Raw genomic sequence first — 21,932 nt, 5'->3', positions numbered from 1 at the left:
GAGTAAAAAGAGAGTGGTAGGTAGATAATTATGGAATTGGCAAGAAATTAAAGACATGAAAGTGACGTGATAGCTACACATTTATCACAAAGTACCATCCCTACATTCATTTTGAGAAACGTTCATAACTAAAAAGTAAATTGTCCAAAGAAGCTCAAATAGGTAACTCAGTCTAAGCTCCCTAGAATGAACTCCAAGCTCTCTGAAATCAATCAGCTTATTTTCGCCGACAAAATATACAGCAGACAAAAGGTCATACAGTTAACTAAACAATATCAGTATAGAAAGCATATAAGAAATCTGAATCTGATAACATGTTTACAAACCTAATAGCCAATAAACGGCAGTTATTACAATTATCTCCCTAGACACACAACAGCATTAAAATGGAACCACGATTGAAAGATGTCGAGATAATTCTTGTTTATTTCTTGTTTATTTAGAAATGATATAGCAAAATACAATAGCCAGTACAGATCATTTAATAAATTGTCTGGTTGAATTGATAGACGAATGTTGGAATGACAAGGGCGGAAGGCGGGTGCCTTATAAACCTATTTTTTATTAACGGAGAAGATTGTATGGAATTGGAAAATGGTAATTATAGTGATCGATGAGGGACGGAATACTTTGGCGGCTACGCCGTTTTAACAGAAGCCGATTTGGAAAGTTGTGTCATGTCATGAATAAATCTGTTCAAATTCATAAAAGAAGAACCTCCCTGCCCAACAGCTTTAAATGCCGCCTCCTTCAACTCCATGCCCCTTTTTCTCAGCTCCTGCGCTTCCTTACCCTCCATCAGTCTCCTCACGCCTTTCTCTATCTCCTCCCTTTTGATCACCAGATTTTCATCAACGTCCACGCCTTCCAAGTCAATGCCAATCTTCCACACATCCTTGCAGAAGCGGCAGTCCAGAAACTGATCACAGAAATAGGGCCATCCAAGAATGGGAATACCCATGCTCATGCTCTCCAAACACGAGTTCCACCCGCAATGGCTGAGGAACCCTCCTACGGAAGGATGAGACACAACTTTCACCTGAGGCGCCCATTTAACAATCAGTCCCCGATCTTTTGTCCTCTCTTCAAAACCCTCCGGCAGAGTTGCAGGCACGCCTCCCGCAATATCCATGCGCAAAACCCACAGGAAAGGGTGCTCACTCTTCTCCAATCCCATCGCCAGCTCCCCTAGCTGTTCGTTTGATTTGACAGCGATGCTGCCGAAGGAAACGTATATCACAGAAGCCGGCTCTTGGGCGTCGAGCCATTTCAGACAGCTCTCGTCCTGCTCCAGCAAACTCCCACGCCCGTTCAAATCTTTTCCTTCCAGCAAATTGGGAAGAAATACAGGCCCTACTGCCAAAGCAGGGCAGCCATTACAGGACAGTGCGCTTACCGTCTCAGGGTTTTCCAGCTCATCGAACGTGTTGACCAACACATAGTCTGCCTTGCTTTGGAATTGGGACTCACGCAGGGCCCACTGGAATAAAACGCCCGATATGTCGGTGGCGCGATAGAAAGAAAACAGATCGCTGGGCAACAGAGGCGGAAGATTACCGGGCAAACAAGTGATCACTTTGTCCGCCCTTTTCGATTTCTCCACTGCAATCAGTTATGACAAATATTTTGAGCAATCAAAATAAAATTGAGGAAGCCTCAGTGGTATAGAATTTGTACCTTTGACAGGAATATGTCCGCGGGAGAGGAGAAGGTTGGCGTTGCACTGAGCAATTGAAGAGGCAGCGCACAATGTCCAGAAGATCACTCGGGGCACTCCCAGTTTTTTGGCCACTTGTTGAGTGCAGGACATGAAATTTTCTGTTATTATGCAGGTGATGGGAGGAGTTTTTCCGTCTGCTAAGCTGCTCAGCAAATGATGCTCCAAGACAGGGCCAAGATTTTCCATTGCGATTACGTACTCGCCAAGATTGGCGAGGCGACCATGATCTGGCGGCAACCCATCTGGAATGGTGAGAAACTTAAACGCGGGTTCTTCATCATTATGAGCTGCTTTGGACATGCACTTGTGACTCCATTCCGTGTTTACAAAAGTGATGAAAACCCCTCTTGAAGAGAGCAACTGGGCCAAATTAATGAGAGGATTGATGGTGCCTTGCGCAGGGAAAGGTACAATCACTGCGTGCAGGCCACTCATCCCCATCTTTCTAATTGCTTGAGATCAGTTGATCCCAGCCTTCATATATATACACTTCAACAAGTATTATGTGGATCTAGAATGTTAGGTGTAAATGAAATTTCTTGTATACCTACAAGACGAAGTTAAAAGTTATTGCTAAAAACAGAAAGGAAATTTTTCAAGATCAATTTATGTTGTATCAAGCAACGGTGGTCGTGCTTGAGGATGATACTTCCATGGTTCGGAAGTACATTCACCAAGAAAATAACACTATACGAGGTTCGGGTTCAATTTCGTAAATGATATAGGATGAATTTGGTGAGGTGGGATGGGTAGATGAAGAGTATAAGATGGGATAGGTAGATTAAAAGTTTGATACAAAAGCTCAAATTGGTTGATAGCCTCCACAAGTGCCTTCACATGGGTGGTGAATAAGAAAGTACTTAAAGTTTAAAGGGGAATATATGGTGGAGAATTCTTCTTTGTATTCTTTTATTTTGACATTTTCAATCAAAATGAAAATTAAAATGATAAAAAAATAATATTTTATGATGTTCAAATTCATAAATGATATAAGATGATATTCAATTTATAGAATTTTGGCTATAAGATAGGATTGGTAGATTAAAAGTATGATGTGAAAGTTTAAATTGATTGAAAGCCTTAGAAGAATAATTAGAGGACAAGTGTCTTCACATGGGTGGTGAATGAGGAGTCGAAGATTAAAGGAGAATATGTGGTAGAGAATTCTTTTGATTCACCTCTCAAGAAGGAGAATACATGATAGAGAAATATTTTGAAGAAAATAGAAGGATGAGATATAAAAGATTTACTTTAGATTATCATAGTACAAGTCATTTATTCCATGTGACATGGTGCTAAAGCCTATGTCACATGAACAAGAGGACATGCCTTATCTATAAAGGATATACCTATATACACGTGAAAATATATAAAATTTACAAAAGTTTAATCAAGGTTAATGTGTATGAATGGGGAATTAATAAACCTTGATTCATTAATTCAAAGTGGATAAATAAATAAGTTGGAATTTTGATTTGATTTTTTTGGAAAGGGAATATAAGCCTCAGGTAAATAAATCTTTACTTGAGGTGGAACTTAAATGATGATAAATAATTAAATAGTGAATCTATTAATTTTGATAAAAATAATATTTAATTAATATGTCAATGGAAATAAGATAATTAATTATTTAAATATAGATTTATTCAATCAATTATGGAAGAAATGCTCAAAAACTTAGATATTTAAGGATATATGAAATTTAGGTGTTTACAATTGTAATGAAATAGTGACTAATTATATTAACCAATAAAAAATATTCAATAATTCATTTTAATCATTATACTTTGAAGTTTAATCAACTTCCCTTGCTCTTTGTTTTTTAGTCATCCTTTTCATCTACACTGTAGTCTTGCCCAATCTTATTTCTTTCGATGTTTTCATTTTTTATTTTCTTCCTTCTTGTGCTCTCTTAGTATTTAGCATGAGTAGTTTGCATTCCATTACATTTATAATCATAGTTCTAATGATGAATCACAAAGTGTAATATGAAATATTGATGTTAAATAAAATTACACAATTGCATCCATAAAAGCTACTAATTATTATCTATCATAGTTCAAGACATGAAATGTAGTGAATAAATGTTTGGAAGGATGTGGATTTAAAAAAATCTACTATATTTATAATAGCTAATACAAAATATTAAAAAAAATTATAATTGACATTTTGTGTAAAAGTACCATCAACATATCTATGCTCTAAATAGATAAAGTGGGTGAGGACTGAAACTCTTACATAACAACCAAACCAAGTTAAATATTAGTTATAATAATCTAATAATAGATTACTTTAAGACATATATTTAACTTGGTTTGACAAATCGTTGAAGAGTTGGTGTGAAGTGTTTGAAATTCTTGAAGTGCTGCAACAATGGTGGTGTTCTCCAGAATAATCTCCAAGAGCTCAAACTACCAAGAAGGAATACCAAAACGCCAAAAAGAATCCCTTCAAATGCCTCTAACATGAAAGATAAAGGCTTGTAGAGCAATTCGGATGTCGATGTTACTACTTATCAAGTTGCCATTAATTTTATGTTCAAATTTATTCTATATACTCTAGTCGGTTACTACTACCAAAATATTCAATCGGTATACATAGTCTAGTCGGTTCTAGAAGAAAGTAGTCTCAGAGCGTAGTATACACTGAACTGTCTACCGAGTATCATTCCATGTCTACCAAGCAGCAAAGATGACACACCGAGTTGACATTCACCGAGTGAAATGTGTTACCAGACTCATTGAACTTGGACATACATATGAAAACGTGTTACAAGATTGAGGCACATAGAACTGTTATCACATTGGAAATTGCACTTAAAGATTGTGTATGATTTTGAGGTCATCTAACCAATGAAATATTTTGCATGGTTATTCATTCGATAAAATATATTTGGAAGATCGAAGCAATGAATGGATCACCGACATAATAAATCTATTTATACAACATGGATTAAGATCAGATACATACATGTTCCATGACAGGAAGGAAGATATAGAAATATATGAAGCAAGACATGTGAAAGCACTAAGTGTTATGACTATTACAGAGACACAAAGGGTACTGAGAAGGATTTCAGAGAACAGTCAAAGAACAAAGTAAACAAAAGGGTTTACCGAGCTACTATATGGGTTATCGAGGTATGCTATAAGCAAGGTAATCTTATTCTGAGCACATAGAATCTGCTATAACATTCCAGATGTAAAGTTGAAGATATTTATAATGATTTTACTGTAATGTTTTGAAGTTGTAAGAGAAACCTTTAACAGGGTAGAAGACTCTAATTAAGTCTATAAATTGTAAAGCCTCTAACCAGGTGCAACATTTAGATTAAGTGTTGTAAAATCTTTTAGCAAGGTAGATCTAACAGATCTTGATACTCCTAACAAAATAAGCTATCAGAAATAGCTAAACATGTAGCTCTAACCGAGCAACCTTTATTATTGCAGTGGTGAAGTTGTGGGTGCCATCCCCACTACAATTTTTCTCTCTAACCAAGAGTTTCTGTGTAACCAAAATATATGTGTTATGGAGTGAATCATGTATGATTGCTACTTATTTGTTTTAGCTTTATATTATGCTACTGCACTATTCAGTTTATGCATAACAGTAAAGTTCTTATTGAAAAAAAGTTTTGAAGTACTGATTCACCCCTCCCCTCTCAGTACATTAGCTTTCCATATTGGGCCTAACAATTGGTATCAGAGCTTCAATCTTGGAAAAGGGTTTAACTACCTAAAGAGAAAGATCTTATCAATGGAAGGCTATAACAATCTCAAAGGATTGTGTATCTGCAAGAAGAGCTGGATCATGCTAATCAAGTGATTGCAAACATGCAAAGGCAAATGCAAAAATCTGTGAAAGTGAGAAGAAGATTATCGGATGATTTGTAGGACTCTCAAGAGTTAGTGGAACAAATTGAGACATCATCTGAGAACAGTATGTTTGAAGAGACTGAAGAATTGATTGGAGTATTGAAAGAAAAGAACAAAGCACTGGCTGATCAACTAAAAGCAATGAAAAGAGAACATGAACATTTCAGCACATAGATGACTAAAAATCTTAATGCATTAAGGACAACCAAGAATAAAGTAAGAGATCTAGAAAGAGAGAAACAACAACTTGAAGTCTTAGTATCTGATAAGGATGATGAAATCACAAGGATGACTGGAATTCAACAAAACCTGTCAGATCAACTAGGTTATGCACATCATGAAGCAAATATGAAGGATGGTGAGAATCAAGCATTGAAACTTGAAGTATCAAGGTTGACCAATGAACTTGAAATAGAAAAGAAATCCAAAGAAACACTAAAGAAGAGTTATGAAGCATCAAAGATGTTGGATGAGCAACTGAATACAAGAAAACCCAACAAAGATGCAGGACTTGGTTACAAAGGAAAAGACTCTACCGAGAAGGGAATCCATACTACCGAGAGAGGAGAATCATCAAAGCAAGCTGGACTCAAGAAGAACATCAAAAGAAAGAAGTCGATTTGCAACTACTGTGGAAATCAAGGTCACACTGCCAACATGTGCCAAATCAGAAAAGTTAAGCAACCGAATGTCACTAAGTCCGATGGTTATTGTTACAATTGCAATAAATATGATCACACATCTAATAAATGTAGGACAAAGTTTGTTAACAATTATTAGAAGGCAAAATTCAAAGGGTTTTGTAAAAACTGCAATAGATATAGACATAGTACCGAGAAGTGTTGGCTTAAGCAAAAGAACTATATGTAGCCTGCACACCAAACAAATGCTAGAGGTTACTGAACTCACACAAATCCATCCCAATAGTATTCTATAGTACCATCAGATTACAATACAAGGATATGGTGTGAATGTTGTGGAAGATATGGACATATAAGTGCCAACTGCTTTATAAGGTTTGGGATGAACAACCGAAGATCATGGAGAAATCCTGGTATGGCATGTTTTCATTGTCACAAAGTTGGACACTTGGTTGGAGATTGCAGAGATCAACCTCAAAAAGACACTGAGGAAATAAAAGAAAAATTAAAGATGATTTGGAAAAAGAAGGAAATTGTGTCAATTGATGAGAGCACCTTACCTACCAAGTTAGGTGCACCTATTCCAAATTAATCAATAAAGGTATGAAGGGACTGCATTCTCTCAAGGTTAAATCTTAACAGGTCTTATTCTATTATGTACTTAATTCAAAATCTACATAATTAAAGATGTACTCGTAAGTTTGAAATTCTATCAAAGTCTTTTGGAGCACTATACAAAAACCTGTCAAGTCGATGAATACAGGAAACCTATCAAGTCGGTAAATGAAGGAAGTTTGGTTACTCGGTTAAAGAACAAAAGGAAAGAAGGTTTAGTGGAACCGAGTGCATTTAATGTTTTTGACCTAACCTGCACAGAGCCCGATAAGGTATACTATGTACTTAAAGCATTTTTGTGGTCATTTTTACTTACCAAGTTTTTGAGAGAGCAGAAAAAAGTGAATCTAAGGTGATCAAACCTTCTACAAAGCAAATTCAAGGTATTTACATCAATCTCAATGCATTGTTAAGCTGGTTTACCGATCTTATCAAGTTCTCATTATCTGCTAAGTGTGAAGCGTCTGCCGTTTGAAAATCCTGAAACCCTAAGGATCTTTTGTTAGTTTTTATCTGAAATCTACAAATGGCACCTAAGATCCAAGATCCCATTGTTGTCAAGAATGTTGAGAAGCCCTCACTAAAATACTCTGACTCCCAAAGTTGCATCTGAATTGGATTACAAAACTGCATTTTCACTCATCCCGGAAAGAGTGTTATTAGTTGAGGATGTGAGATTCTTCACCAAATGTCGTGTTGAAGAACTCGGTCATGTTGAAATCAAAGACACCTATGATGAATTATGCACAGATGATAAATTTAATAGCAAGTATGAGCACATTAAGATCAAGGGATTAACTGAAGCCCTAATCTATCCCTGTGTGTTCAAACCCCAGTGGATCAAGTTTGTTCTGAGCAAAGTTCATGATGATTTCATGTGGTTAGAGGAGAAACCATTTAAGATTGCCAAGGAAATCATTCATCTGATTACCGGTTACCCCATTTATGATCATGCCTGAGCCCAAAAGATGATATCATAGAAGGAATTGATCAGTTTAACCGGAGTAGAATCAGATTGTAGAGGACTAAAATTGAACAATGTCACAGATGAAGAACTAAAATTTGCCATTAGAGTAATAGGCTACTATTTCTCCCAATCGGCAAGGGAAAATGGTGTACCCTGTGCAACAGTAGACCTAGCATACAAAATTGTGAAAAAGGGAATGAAAATTGATCTATGTGAGGTGTTGCTGAAAAACCTATTTGAGAATCTGAACACCATCAGGAAGCCGAAGAAGAACAACTCGGCTAATACACTAAAGTTTGGATCACTACTTGTATGCATGTTTTTCTATTTTGAAGAATTCTTTCCATCAGTCGGTAAAGTTGTTAGGGAACTCCAACGACCAATCACCCATCAGATTAATGACTTCATCAAGAAGTTAGGTGATAATTTTAATGATATTATGGATGATTACTTCAACAAATTTCAAGAGAAAATGCATAATAGGTACCAGATTCCACCCCAGCTAGTGGAGAAATACAAAGATGACATATGTTTTGAAGTAGACACTAATTACTATTATGTGAATGTTGTGGAACTGAGAACTCAATCTTTGTCACCTATGGGTTACGAGATTGATTTTGACATCACACAACAACAAATTGATGCATTTATTACATTGCCAAGACATGCTACCGAGATGAGGTATGGAACCTATGAAGAAGGAAAGGAAAAGGTAAAGATGAGCATTGTAGTACCCAAAGCTACAAGGAAGGCAACAAAGATGATAAAGGTATTATTGGAGAAATTCAGAGAAAACTCTTCCTCCACACCTGTCAAAGGCACCTTAGCCATTACCGAAGAGGAATCTGAAGCCCAAGAGGTAGCTATAACACTGAGCACTGAATTACCTAAGGGAAAAGTGCTAAAAAGAAAGAAATAGGACACATCAAAGGCCTCACCTACTCCACCAGCAAAGCAACCTAACACTAGAGCATCTGTAGCTTCACTGAGTAAGAAAGCACATAGTGTTACTGTTCCTAAAGTAACAAAAACTTACAAGAAAACTACTCGGAGACTCATTTTGGCAAAAGAGTCTAGTGACACTGAATGTAAGGATGCAAGCAAATTTCAGATTGTCAAGAGCAAGAAGGTAAATGTACATAGTGTTGAAAATTTTTGTGCTAATCTGAAAGAATATGGTGGATTTGGAGGATTCAGATATGTCAAATATGAAACCATAAATAATGATGAAAAGAGACAAATTGAAGAAGCTGTCATCTGCACACTTCTAAAATTCTGGTTGGCTCCATTGGAATTATATAAGTCACTTCCAAATGAATTATATTTACATATTGATAATAGGTGGAAGTATGCAATGGACTCTGAGAAATAGATCAGAGAAAGAAATCTGGTACATCTCTTTCCTGACATGCCAGTAGCTAAAATAAAAGAACATCTGATAACGTACAACTCAAAGTTTCTCATCAAACAAAGAGCCTTAAAACTGATGAATGGGCTGTATATTGAAGTAGAAAATGAGACAAAAGCAAAGTGGCAAGAAATCTTTAAAATCAAGGATGCTGGTGAGCAAGCTAAAGTTGAAATTGTTGATGTCACCAAGCAAGATCCTGATGTTACCGAGCAAGACCCTGCTGACACCATTCAAATAGATGAAGATATCATGGGTACAGAGGCATCGAAATAGGAAAATATAGAAGGAAATGCATATGCAAAACTTGTATCCAATGAATCAATCTTGGAACAAGTTCAGCCTTATCCACCGTTCAATCAACCTGTCTCAACCGAAACCCCTCAGGATACAGATCAAGGCACCGAAGGTCACAAGTCTATAGTAGGAGAAGGTACTAATCAAGAACAAACGTCTCAAGCACCCTTCTAGCACTAAAACTGTTGTATCTGAGACACCAAATACCGAGACACTAAAGGACTCTATAGAGGCTAAAGAAACCAACCAAAGTGTTGCCCCTACTGAGCAACCTACCAAGGGTCATCAAGCCTCACAAGCCATTGTCTTAGTTTCATTAGTGAAAGGTAAAGAAAAGAAGATGAAAAAGCAAAGTTTTAAAGTTGATTTGTCAAAACCAATAGTGTTTCCCAATGTAGACATATCAAAATTAAAGGGGGAAGCACTCATTGATTTTGGTGAACTATGCAAAGCAAAGGCCAAACAAGAGAAGCAAATGATGATTCAAAAGAAAAATAAAGTACTTCAGAAGGTGAAAGCACTCTTAATAAATATGCTACCTGAAGCTACAGTGTCAATAGATGCAACCATCCACATTCAACTGGATGAACTCCTAACAAAGATAGAGACATGTGGAGTAGATGCATCAGAATTTTTGAGCAAGCTAAAAGACAAGGAGCTCACTGCAAAAATAATAGAAGAGGTACAGAAAGCTATAGCTATTGGCAAAGTTAAACTTGTCAAATTTATTGCTGAGCTAACTCCTCAACTCAAGCACATTCTTTATTTATTTCAAAAACTATGTGCATTTTCTTTATTCATTAAAAACATCAAAAATAAAACAGAGGCAATTGAGAAAGAGATCACCGATCTCTCAAATAAGTTGACCACAGAGCCAAATTCAGTTCAGAATTTCTATACCAAGCTACCACAGCTCATGGCTCAACAATTGGACCTAAGAAATGAAGAACACAAGATCAAGATGGACGTAATGACACTTCAGACATTATTCCTTCCTCATCTTTCATCCATCCAAGAATAGATCAACCGAGACACCTCCTTATCTACTACACAAGAGGGAAGCACTCTAGATGGCTTAATATCATTATTGGCTGATATTCAAGCATAGAATTCTTTAATGAACAGTGTAAAGGATGCACTCTCTGTCACTCTCACCGAAGCACGGACCAAGTACAAATCCTTTTTTGACCAGTTGCCACCACCAAATGGTAATTAAGTCTTGATGTTTGCCAAAAAGGGGGAGTGATATAGTATTCAAAGTATAAAACAAAAGGAGTGTAGCATACAGGGGGAGTATACCGAGCTGAGTCAGCAGAGTATCCAAGAGTAGTGTACTAAGCAGTGAACATAACAGTAAGCAAAGAAGAAGTGCACACAGAACATTGATCACTGAGCATGCAAAATCAGAGTTTTGTACAGTATATCGATAAGGGGAGTATATCTGGATTTACTATTTCATTGACTACTGTATATAATGTCAGTATAGTCAAATTTTGCAAATATATAGATTATTGAGTTATAACTTTGAAAGTAGTATTTGTCAAACATCTCTACTAATTTCAAAAGGCGAGATTGTTACTACTTATCAAGTTGGCATTAGTTTTATGTTCAAAGTTATTATATATACTCTAGTCAGTTACTACCATCAAAATATTCAGTTGGTATGCACAGTCTAGTCGGTTATAGAAGAAAGTAATCTCAAAGCGTAGTATACAATGAGTTGTCTACCAAGTATCATTCCATGTCTACCAAGTAGCAAAGATGACACACCGAGTTGACATACACCAAGTGAAACGTGTTACCAGATTCATTGAACCTGGACATACATATGAAAACATGTTACAAGATCGAGGCACATAGAACTATTATCACATTGGAAATTGCACTTAAAGATTGTGTATGATTTTGAGGTCATCTAACGAATGAAATATTTTGCATGGTTATTCATTCGATAAAATATATTTGTAAGATCAAAGCAATGAATGGATCACCGACATAAGAGATGTATTTATACAACATGGATTAAGATCAAATACATACATGTAGAATGACAGAAAGGAAGATATGGAAATATATGAAGCAAGACATGTAAAAGCACTAATTGTTATGACTGTTATAGAGACACAAAGGTCACCAAGAAGGATTTTAGAGAACAGTCAAAGAATAGAGTAAATAGAAGGGTTTATCGAGTTACTATATGGGTTACCGAGGTATGCTATAAGCAAGGTAATCTTATTCTAAGCACGTAGAATCTGCTATAAAATTCCAGATGTAAATTTGCAGATATTTATAATGATTTTACTGTAATATTTTGAAGTTGTAAGAGAAACCTTTAATAGGGTAAAAGACTCTAATCAAGTCTATAAATTGTAAAGCCTCTAACCAGGTGCAACATTTAGATTAAGTGTTGTAAAATCCTTTAGCAAGGTAGATCTAATAGATCTTGATACTCCTAACAAGGTAAGCTATCAGAAATAGCTAAACATGTAGCTCTAACCGACCAACCTTTATTATTGTAGTAGTGAAGTTGTGGGTGCCATCCCCACTGCAGTTTTTCTCTCTAACTAAGAGTTTCTGTGTAACCAAAATATATGTTATGGAGTGAATCATGTATGATTGCTACTTATTTGTTTTAGCTTTATATTATGTTACTGCACTATTCGAATTATGCATAACAGTAAAGTTATTATTGAAGAAAAGTTTTGAAGTACTGATTCATCCCTCCCCTCTCAGTACATTAGCTTTCTATATTGGGCCTAACAGTCAATGAACACATGCAAAGGCATTATGATTCCTTTTGGGCACAAGCGTAATGCTCAAATGACCATCTATGGACTCTCAGATTCACAAGATGATAGCATGCCCATGGACATCTCTATGTCGCGCCTTAGTCCCTGAAGGTGACAGGTTGGTAGAGTTGGTAATACTTCGGCTAGATCTGACAAGGATAGCCTGAGTGGACAAAATGCCAAAGTGGGGTGTTCGACCTCTAATGGCATGGGGGAAGGTTCCATTTGTCACATTTATCACCAAGGGGTGAGATTTTCAACACTACATTTTGCCCCCACTTTAGTGAGCATGTGTCTTTGAAGAGATGCAAAGCTAAAGAAGAGAAAAATAAAAAGGAAAATAAAGTCGTGATAAGGAGAATTTTTTTTGTTGATCAGATGAGGTTACCCCCAATGAGACGATGCTAAGGCTTGGAATAGATATTGATACTTAGTACATCACAAACACACTAGCTACAGGCTAGCCTGATGGATGATAACAAAAAGAAGTAGATAACGTAACAGAAACAAACCTCACTTTGGAGAAAAGCCCCTAGTTATGGAAAGATACAAGATAAGTGACCGCCAAAATATAAGATAGGCTAGTATGGGTAACAAGGTGTGTTATGCTAGATAGTCATACGATAGTGCATGATATGATGATATGGATACCATACGATAGGGCGAGATAATTTCCAGCATGGGTAGTTATACACTATAGCCATGCGATAGGGCAGATAAAGATATATTTGCCCACATGGTTAACAATATGCTAGATATCCATGCAATAGGGAAGATAAATTTTGTAAGTAGTAGATTGGCCCCTACAAAGGCAAACAAGAATGATAGATCAAGAGTGGTTTGGCCCCCATGTGGGTGATCTTGGAAAAGAAAAAGATCAAGTGGTTTGGCCCCCACCTAGGAGATTTTAGAAAAGAAAAAGATCGAGTGGTTTGGCCCCCACCTAGGAAAACATGGAAAATAAGCCTTGATAAAAGGAACCAATGCAATAGGCTAAAAAGATAAATGCAGATATGATGCCCCCCCTTTAGAATGATATGCATGGATGGCATATGATTCTAAGGAGAAGAGCAGTTGTGGCACAACAACATAGCAATATGTGACACCACTAGAGGCGGTGCAGTTCTGGTTGGACACGGAGGTCTACGGGAGGGAGTGGTCTTAGCCTTGGCCCCCAATGATGAACGGACATGAGGCACTACCTTCTCTAGGACCAGAATTGATGGAGAAGGAGTCAATGTAGGAAGTAGAAACAAAACACTAGGCTGCGCAGAGTTAGGGGTTGACTCCCCCATCTTATATTGATAATAAGTGTGGTACGTCAAATCATTGCGGGGAAGCATGGGCCCCACTGGAGCAAGCCAAAAGTGGTCCAACAAAAAATACCCATGGGTAATCAAGGGTTGGTAGCCAAGGTCGTAGATGAGATGCATCATCCCCTCATGGGGGAATTTGAGACATTTGTGGACCATAGAGGGAACCACCTCCATGGCAATCAACTAAGGAATCCTGAGATTAACTCGGAAGAGGTCTGACTTGGGGATGATCATGAAAACAAAGGAAATGACCTTAGGACCGACGAGGCCCATCAAGGTGATATTACGTAAGGGGCGAATGAAAAACCCATCATGCATTCTCAAGGTGGCAGAAAACTTATCATAAGTTGGCCTATGCCAATCATTCACAAAGAGAGACTCCTCAGTGATGATGTTGACTCTGCATGTTGGGTAAACCATCACACCTGTGATAGTTTGACCATTCAACTTGGCAGGGACATAAAGGGGAGCAAGCTCTCTACAATATCGGGCATCCAGATGGGTAAATGACAATGACAAATCAGATACCTTCCCTTTCTGGGCTGGGGGTGAGCTTTGGGAGTGATGGTGACCGTGTTCACATACAGACCATCATCTGAAGAAGGTTCAAATGCAAAGATAAAATTTGTTGAATGCAAAGGAAATGGATCTGTGTAAATTTTCAAGTCGTTGTTGGTTTTGTCAACAGACTTATTTGATTTGTGTTTCTGCACATCCACTTTGATTGCTCCACTGTCAATCTGGTCTTGGACAACATGTCTAAGATGATAACACTATCCAGTATTGTGGTCAAGAACATGGTGATAGTGACAAAACTTTGACCCATCGAACCAATGTGGGTAGGGTTGGCTATCAAACAATGGTCTAATCTCTAGAAGGGTAATGAGGTTATCTTTCAACAACTGTTACATTATGCTCAGGTAGGAGTCATTTAGCTTGCTGAAGACTCTATTTTGTTGTGAGCTTTGTTTGGTAGCTATCAAAGGAACATCCACAACATAAGCCACTACTTTATTCTTTTCACACCCTTCCATTGATGCACCTATGAAGGACCCACCATGAGGATTTGAAGTGGCATCTCCGAACCATGACATAGTGTGCTGGTAATCCATAAGAGTAGAGCACATGTTTGCAAAGTTTTGATATCAATTAAGGGATAATTTTTCCCTCAATGTTGACTACAGATTACCAATTAACATTCTATGCAGGTCACTATCTGGCAGGGCAAAGGGTATCTTAGTGGAGATTGCCTGGTACCTTGAGATGAAATATGTGACCTTCTTATTGGGCTTTGTTTTACAATAAACAAGGTCAACGATAGTCACCCTACTACCAATGATCGCATGAAACCACTTGAGGAACATATCCCTAAGCTGATTGAAGGTACAAATTGAATGATCAAGCAAAGAGCTATACCATTCTAACATTGTCCCCTTGAGGGAACATGAGAATAGCTTGAGCAGAACGAAATCTAGACTATGGTAATCACTACACATAGTCATGAAGGAATCTATATGCACATTTGGGTCCCCATCACCATTAAACCTATCAAACTTCAGTGATTCAGCTGCAATGGGAAGGATAGTGTTCAACATGGTAATATCAAGGGGACTCTTCCTATAATATTTAAGCACAAATGATTGACCATAAGTGGAGGCTAATTTCATCAGTTGGAACTGCAAATGCCCCATGTTTCACAAGATTATATTCAGGGTAGGATTAGAAGGTGGAGGAGGTGGAGGTGGCCCAAATCCACCATCATGTTGGACATTGCTGCTGCTAGGATATGTTGTCATTGATTTCAACATATTCCTTTGATTTATTGCTCTGGTGATTGTAGATTGGTTTAGTGGGATCATGGTTTGGTGTATGGAGTATTTCTAGTATCATTATATTCTTATGTATTGGTTTTGATGATCTTGGAAGCTTAATTGACCATATCATATGATCTGATTTGTAGTTTGTTTTTCTGATCAGTGCTTTGTAGAGTTTGATATTTCCTCCGGTATATTCTGGTGTGATTAGATCTTGAGCTGAGTTTTTGGGATATTATTTTGGATGGACTTGTGTACCTTTGTTTTAGATGGTTCATGATTTGGTGCTTTGGAAGTTATCTTTCTTTGTGATGGGTGTTGTTGTTTGAGTATTCTTGAGGTTCAGATGTTGATCAATGAAGATTTGATAAGTGGTGTTGGTCAGCTATTACTGATGATTCTAATGTTCTTTCTGGTTTTTCCTAATTGTGTCCTACTTGGTTTGATGATCCACATTGATCATTGTGTGAGTTATTGGTCATTTTGCTGAACCGGTGATGTTCTTTGTGTTATGGGTACTCTTGGTGGTGTAGCATGTTGCAGTTGACCTTGGATTGATTTTTGGTGATGTTGTGTATTTGGAGATTTGGTTTAGTTCCATGTTATATCATGTATATCATTATATTAAATTCTGGTGGTCAATCTTTGTATCACGTGATCTAATTTTATAATTATGAGTTGAGGGTTTAGCCGACCTTGTTATCAAGGTTGATGATTTATATAAATAGGTGGTATAGTCATGTAATTTAGGTATCAAGGTTGTGTCTACATTATTAGAGAGTGATGTATGTGCAAACAAGGGATTCATCTTTCAGTGTGGTGTATTGAGCAGAGATTGGTGTTGCAGAGAAGACATATGAGCTTAACTGGATTTTTCATTAGGCATTAGCAAATGTTATTATTGTAGTTTATTTGATTCTGGATTGTTGTCCAAAATTTTTATAAGTTAGTGAGACTTCCTTGAGGGTTGTATCCTTTTGGGTTATTGTATCTTGAGCTGTAAGCTCTAGGCAGTGTGCCTGAATGCTTGTGCATTCCCCATTGTAATATTTACACATACTATTGTAGAGTATCATCTCATTGTGGGTAGTTCCCACCGTGGTTTTTCCTTTAACCACATTTTCCACGTTAAAATATTGGTGTTGTGTGTTGTGCTATCAATTTGCTTATCTTTGTTGTTGCTATAGTTTATCAGATTTGTGTTTGTGGTTAATTTGATAGATCCGACGAAAACCGATTCACCCCCCCTCTCAGTTTTCCTTCATTGTTGTTGCCAACAATTGGTATTAGAGATAGATCCTCCGGAAGAAGCCTAAGTTGCACTCCACAAGTAGATTTGTCTCATATCTCACTCATAGAAGTCATCCATTCACAAAATTACTACACAATAATGTACAATATCATTGGGAGGACATATGCATAGAAGCCTCAATCAGATCAAATGGTACTTGGCAAATCCCCCAATCTTGATTTCACCTATGGAGGGAAAGCCATAACTACTCTATACCTCAGCAATAGAAATATATCTAGGAGTTATATTAGCAAAATAGGACCAAAATAGAAAGGAACTAGTAATATATTATATTAGCAGAACATTGGTCAGCTATGAGTTGAGCTATACAACAATTGACAAAGCATCTTTAGTAGTTTTCTTTGCATCACAAAAATTAAGACATTACATGCTCAGTCATTCAACCAAACTCATATAAAAAATAAATACACTTAAGTATCTTCTCAGTAAAGAAACATTGACAAGATTGGCCAAATGAGTCATGATTTTGAGTGAGTTTGAGATAGAGTATGTAGATAGAAAGGCCAAAAAAGGACAAGTTATTGTTGATCAGCTAGTAGAATCACCATTGCAAGATGAAGAACCAATGCACATCGAGTTTCTAGATGCAACCATTTTACATATGAATAATTCAACATGGAAACCCTACTTTGATGGCTCATATACAGAACATCGATTAGGCCTAGGGATTTTCTTTTGTCATTCCTGATGGATATACTATCTCGAAAGCTTATAGATTGATGTTCCCATGTATAAACAACATTACAGAATATGAGGAACTAGTAAATGGCTTGAACAAGGCATAAAAATGGAGGATCAAATATCTATATGTCTATGGAGACTTGCAACTTGTGATTTGTCAAAACAAACAATGATTATGAGACAAAGGATGAAAAGTTGGTACCATTTAAAACAATGGTGCATAATCTGAAAAAGAATTTCCAACTTTTATTGTTCACAAAGATACATAGAGATCCAAATAAGATCGTAGGTGCTCCGACCACCTTGGCTTTACTTCTAAAAATACCTGAACAACAAGCTCATTACAAGTTCCTAGTGGAAGACCGACTATATCCCACACATGATAGTCCTGATTCTTGCATCATATGCCAGCTTGAGAGTTTGAACTCATCTCTCTATAGACATATTTATACCTACCTCAAGGACATCACACTTCCCCCAAACCTATCCAAAAATCAAAAGTGCAACGTTATCCAACAATCTAGTCATTATGCCATTATCGTTGACACCCTTTCTCAGAGAGGTCTTGATTGTAATTTACTTAGATGTTTAGAGCATGATGAATCTGAACAGGCCTTTCAATAAGTCCATGAAGCAATTTGTGGGGCTCATTCAAACAGTTTAGCCTTGACAAAGAAACTCGTATGAATTGGGTATTACTAGCCCATAATGGAAAAAGATTCCTTCCAATTTGTCAAGCAGTGCAAAAAGTGTCGAATTCATGGAAGATACATGCACCAACTCAACAAATTCAACTTCTCACCAGTCCATGACCCTTTTGCCAGTGGGGACTGGACTTAGTCAGACATATATACCCATTTTCTTTAAATGGTCATAAATTTATCATCACATCAACAAAGTACTTAACCAAATGGGTCAAGGCTATATCTCTTATCACTGTAACAAGTAAACAAGTCTCCATGTTCATTCTAAACTACATCATTCGTAGATATAAGATCCCCATGGCCATTATAACAAACAAGAAGAAATTTAAAAATAAGGATGTTGCAAAATTATGTCAAATGTTTCATATCACACAACACTTTTCCACTATCTTACCCTCAAGGGAATGGATAGGCAGAGGCAAAAAACAAGACACTATTAAAAATCTTGAAGAAAATAGTAAATGATGTTGATAGAGATTGGCACATCCAACTGAAGCCTGCTTCATGGGCCTATTGTACCAACATTCGCACACCAACTGGAGCCACCTTGTACTCCCTTGTCTATGGTTCAGAGGTTGTACTTGTTGGAATAAATGAACACTAAGATGGGGGGTGAATCAGTGTTTTTAGATTCACAAGATTCTTAATTTGATACTTCAATCACCCAATGTAAATAACTGAAAGTAAAGTGCAGAAACAAAATCCAAATAAGCATACAACCTTAACACCAATATTTTTTATGTGGAAACATAGAAAGGGAAAAACCATGGTAGGATTAAGTACCCACAATATTATTTTACTATGGGTAGTAGTAGAACAATATTACATTAGAGAAATGCACTTGCATTTAGGCACACTACCCAGAGCTCGCTGCTCAATTACTAAAGGGATGCAACCCTGGAGGACTCACTGTCCTATAAATGAGATATAGAAGCTAATTTACAATGTGTGAACTAGAGTATAGCATCTATAAATGCCAGAAATCAGTTCCAGTTAGGCTTAGGAGTGATCCATTGCTGTTGTTCTGATAAACTTCTTTGTGATGCTCTGTTACTAATTACCGAATCATTAACACTCAAGATGCACAAGTGAAACTGTGCTCAATCGCACCAAAAAATATTCGTACTCAAAAAACATATTTATAAAAAGATCACCGAACACCTTCCTATATGTCTGCACCACCAAAATAAATCTCCAAGAAGTCAACTTCACAAAATATCAAAATATGAAATGTGTAACTTCAAGTCAGCCCAAATCTTCACAAAACGATGTACTGGATCCAAAACATATGATCACACACTTCCCATAAGTTGATCCAATTACCTTGAACTTACCAATAACCACTAGAATTAACTTGAAGAATCTGGCCAACACGTTACACCACCAATAATGAAGATAACTCTATTTCACTGCTCTACCGGATACCAGATACTGGATACCAAACCTTCTAACATACTAAAGAGACATCATCGGAGGATAGGATTACATAATAATTTGCTTCTCATTTTCAATAAACTTAACTCAGATCATCGAAACCAAAAATCACATCACCGGAAATGAGAACTACTTACCAAAACTATACATAGATTATCACTGATAGACTTGCACCAAACTTCATACCGGATATCCCAAACTCCATACCAGATAAGATCAATAGGCCAAGTTTCCATCAATGACAACTCCTAAGAAATATCATGGAACAGTGTCATATGATAGTAGTATGGCCTATTGAAGTGGAATTGCCTTCTCTCAGGATATCCCTGAAGGGGTTAGTATCATATAAACAATACATGATATATAGGCTACAAGAACTAGATTTGTTTGATGGGCATCAACAACAAGCATTGGACCATCTCAAGGTCTATCAATAAAGGATATCCAAGAGCTAAAATCATAAATTTAAGCAATGAGAATTTCAAATAGGTGATCTCATCCTGAGTGAGAACCCTCGTAACCAAAAAAATTAGGCAAAGAAAGGAAAATTTGAGGCAAATTGGTTAGGCCCCTTCATAGTTGTAGATGTTTATGGATTAGGTGCATATCAAATCTCTACTCTAGAAGGTGATGTACTCGAGGAACCTATAAATACCTAGCATCTTGCAAAAATTTATGCATAGTCGTATTTAAAAATTAAAAAATCAAAAAATTAAAAATAAAATTAAAAAAAGATAAAAATCAAGAAAATTAAAAAAGTGAAAAATCAAGAAAAAAAATTTGCAATAAAAACATGTGGTGAAAACCTCGAAACATGCACTACTTGTCTTGGATCTATTTCTCCAACTATCAAGGTGCTTGTACTCACCTACAGGCATGTCCATACCTGTGCTTTTCAATCCGTTTTATCTGATCATGCTAGCTAGTAACAGATTTATATCCATAGCAAAAATCTTTTAACAAAATACAACTTTTCAACATACTTAGCGTAGTCCATGTCCTTAATTCACCAAAAGGCCTTGCACACAATGTTACACTATGGCTTGGTAATTAGTGTATATATCTATAATAATCGATATGTTTCATAACTGGTGGCAAAATCGTGACCTTGGTCATCCTACGTGGAGTTGTTGGTGTAAATAAATATTCATTATGGATATTATTACACTTACTTAAGTTAACTTAGGATAATGCATCTCTTCGTAGTTTGGATTTGAGACACTTAGGGAAGTGTGCACTTAGGGATAAAGCTTGTAGGAGAAATTCCACCTTTTGTGGTCTTATTTTGCTGTTACACTCCACATTCGGTGGGTCATCCACCTCTTGTGGAATATTATATTATTTCTCCTACCTACCCTTAGTATTTCTTACCTACCCTTGTTTCTCATTGAGCCACATGTCATATTTGTGTGCTCATACATCCATATGGCCTTGCCTATATAAGCAGGCCTCTATTCATTGTATTGGTTAATCCAGTTGATCATTTTGCATATTGATGAGAATACAGTTTGTTCTTGTCATTCTATTGTCTCTTTTATGCTTTTCATTGTGCCCTTGATCTTGGCAAAATCCTACATGGTATTAGAGCTATTGGGGCTTCGTTGATCAGTTTTTGGAGACATCGTGGAAGGCTTCTACTTTCAGATTTGGGGATCTTAATTTTTTGGGGGCATCATACAGTGATTTGGACATCACCGTTGAATCTAGGAGGCCATTTCCATAAATTTTGACTATAAAGTCAACCTATTTTGGGCCGCTCTGAACGCTGCCGTGCTCCCTCCCACCGCTGCCTCGATTTCCCCCTGTCACTGCCGAGACGCCGCCACCATTGGTCTCCACCAATCGACCCCGCCGGCCTCCGCCTCCCACCCCGGTGATGTGCAGACTCCCACCGCCGGCCAAAGACCTCCGGCGCCGTCCAGTCACCTCCGACAGCGCCACGCTGATACCCAGTCAGCATACTAACCCCACCACGTGGCTCTCAAATAGCCCTCCATATGCCATGTCATCAAGCCATGATGACAGTACCTCTCTCATAGTCACTACGCCACACAGTCGCCTGTACGGTGTCACGTCAGCATCTGTACTGCACAGTCAACAGTTCGTACAGTACAGATGCCCAGTCAATAGGGAGGCAAAGTTTTTGCAATGGTCATATGGCCGTCAAATTTAACATAGTGACTTGCTAACATCAGCACCACATCAGCACTTTTTGAAAATTTTTGACCCCTCTCCATTGGGCTTTTCAGTTTTGTAGTCCAACTTTGAAAGGCCATATCTTGCTCATTTTTGCTCCTTTTTTGGTGCAATTTTTTTTGAAATGGGCTAAAATTTCGTGATCTTTGTAGTGGTGTGGTTA

General features: G+C 37.2%; 1 protein-coding gene across 1 annotated transcript; it reads right to left on the bottom strand.

The window, feature by feature from the left end:
- Positions 1–637: 637 nt before the first annotated feature.
- On the bottom strand, positions 638–2,161 carry LOC131056172 (linamarin synthase 2-like). The gene is made up of 2 exons (XM_057990524.2): positions 1,678–2,161; positions 638–1,602 (listed from the first exon to the last, which is right to left on the bottom strand). Exons 1-2 carry the CDS (start codon positions 2,159–2,161, stop codon positions 638–640), a joined length of 1,449 nt encoding a protein of 482 aa, XP_057846507.1.
- Positions 2,162–21,932: the final 19,771 nt, after the last annotated feature.

This window comes from Cryptomeria japonica, chromosome 1, assembly GCF_030272615.1.
Source record: "Cryptomeria japonica chromosome 1, Sugi_1.0, whole genome shotgun sequence".
Lineage (NCBI taxonomy): Eukaryota > Viridiplantae > Streptophyta > Pinopsida > Cupressales > Cupressaceae > Cryptomeria > Cryptomeria japonica.
The sequence above is the reverse complement of the archived record's forward strand: the minus strand, read 5'-3'. Positions and strand labels throughout refer to the sequence as shown.

Excerpts from the sequence above, each read along its gene's own strand:
- LOC131056172 (XM_057990524.2), bottom strand. The coding sequence starts at position 2,161 with ATGGGGATGAGTGGCCTGCACGCAGTGATTGTACCTTTCCCTGCGCAA. Across the intron at positions 1,603-1,677 it reads CGGACATATTCCTGTCAAAG|TGGAGAAATCGAAAAGGGCG; the intron begins GTACAAATTCTA and ends AACTGATTGCAG.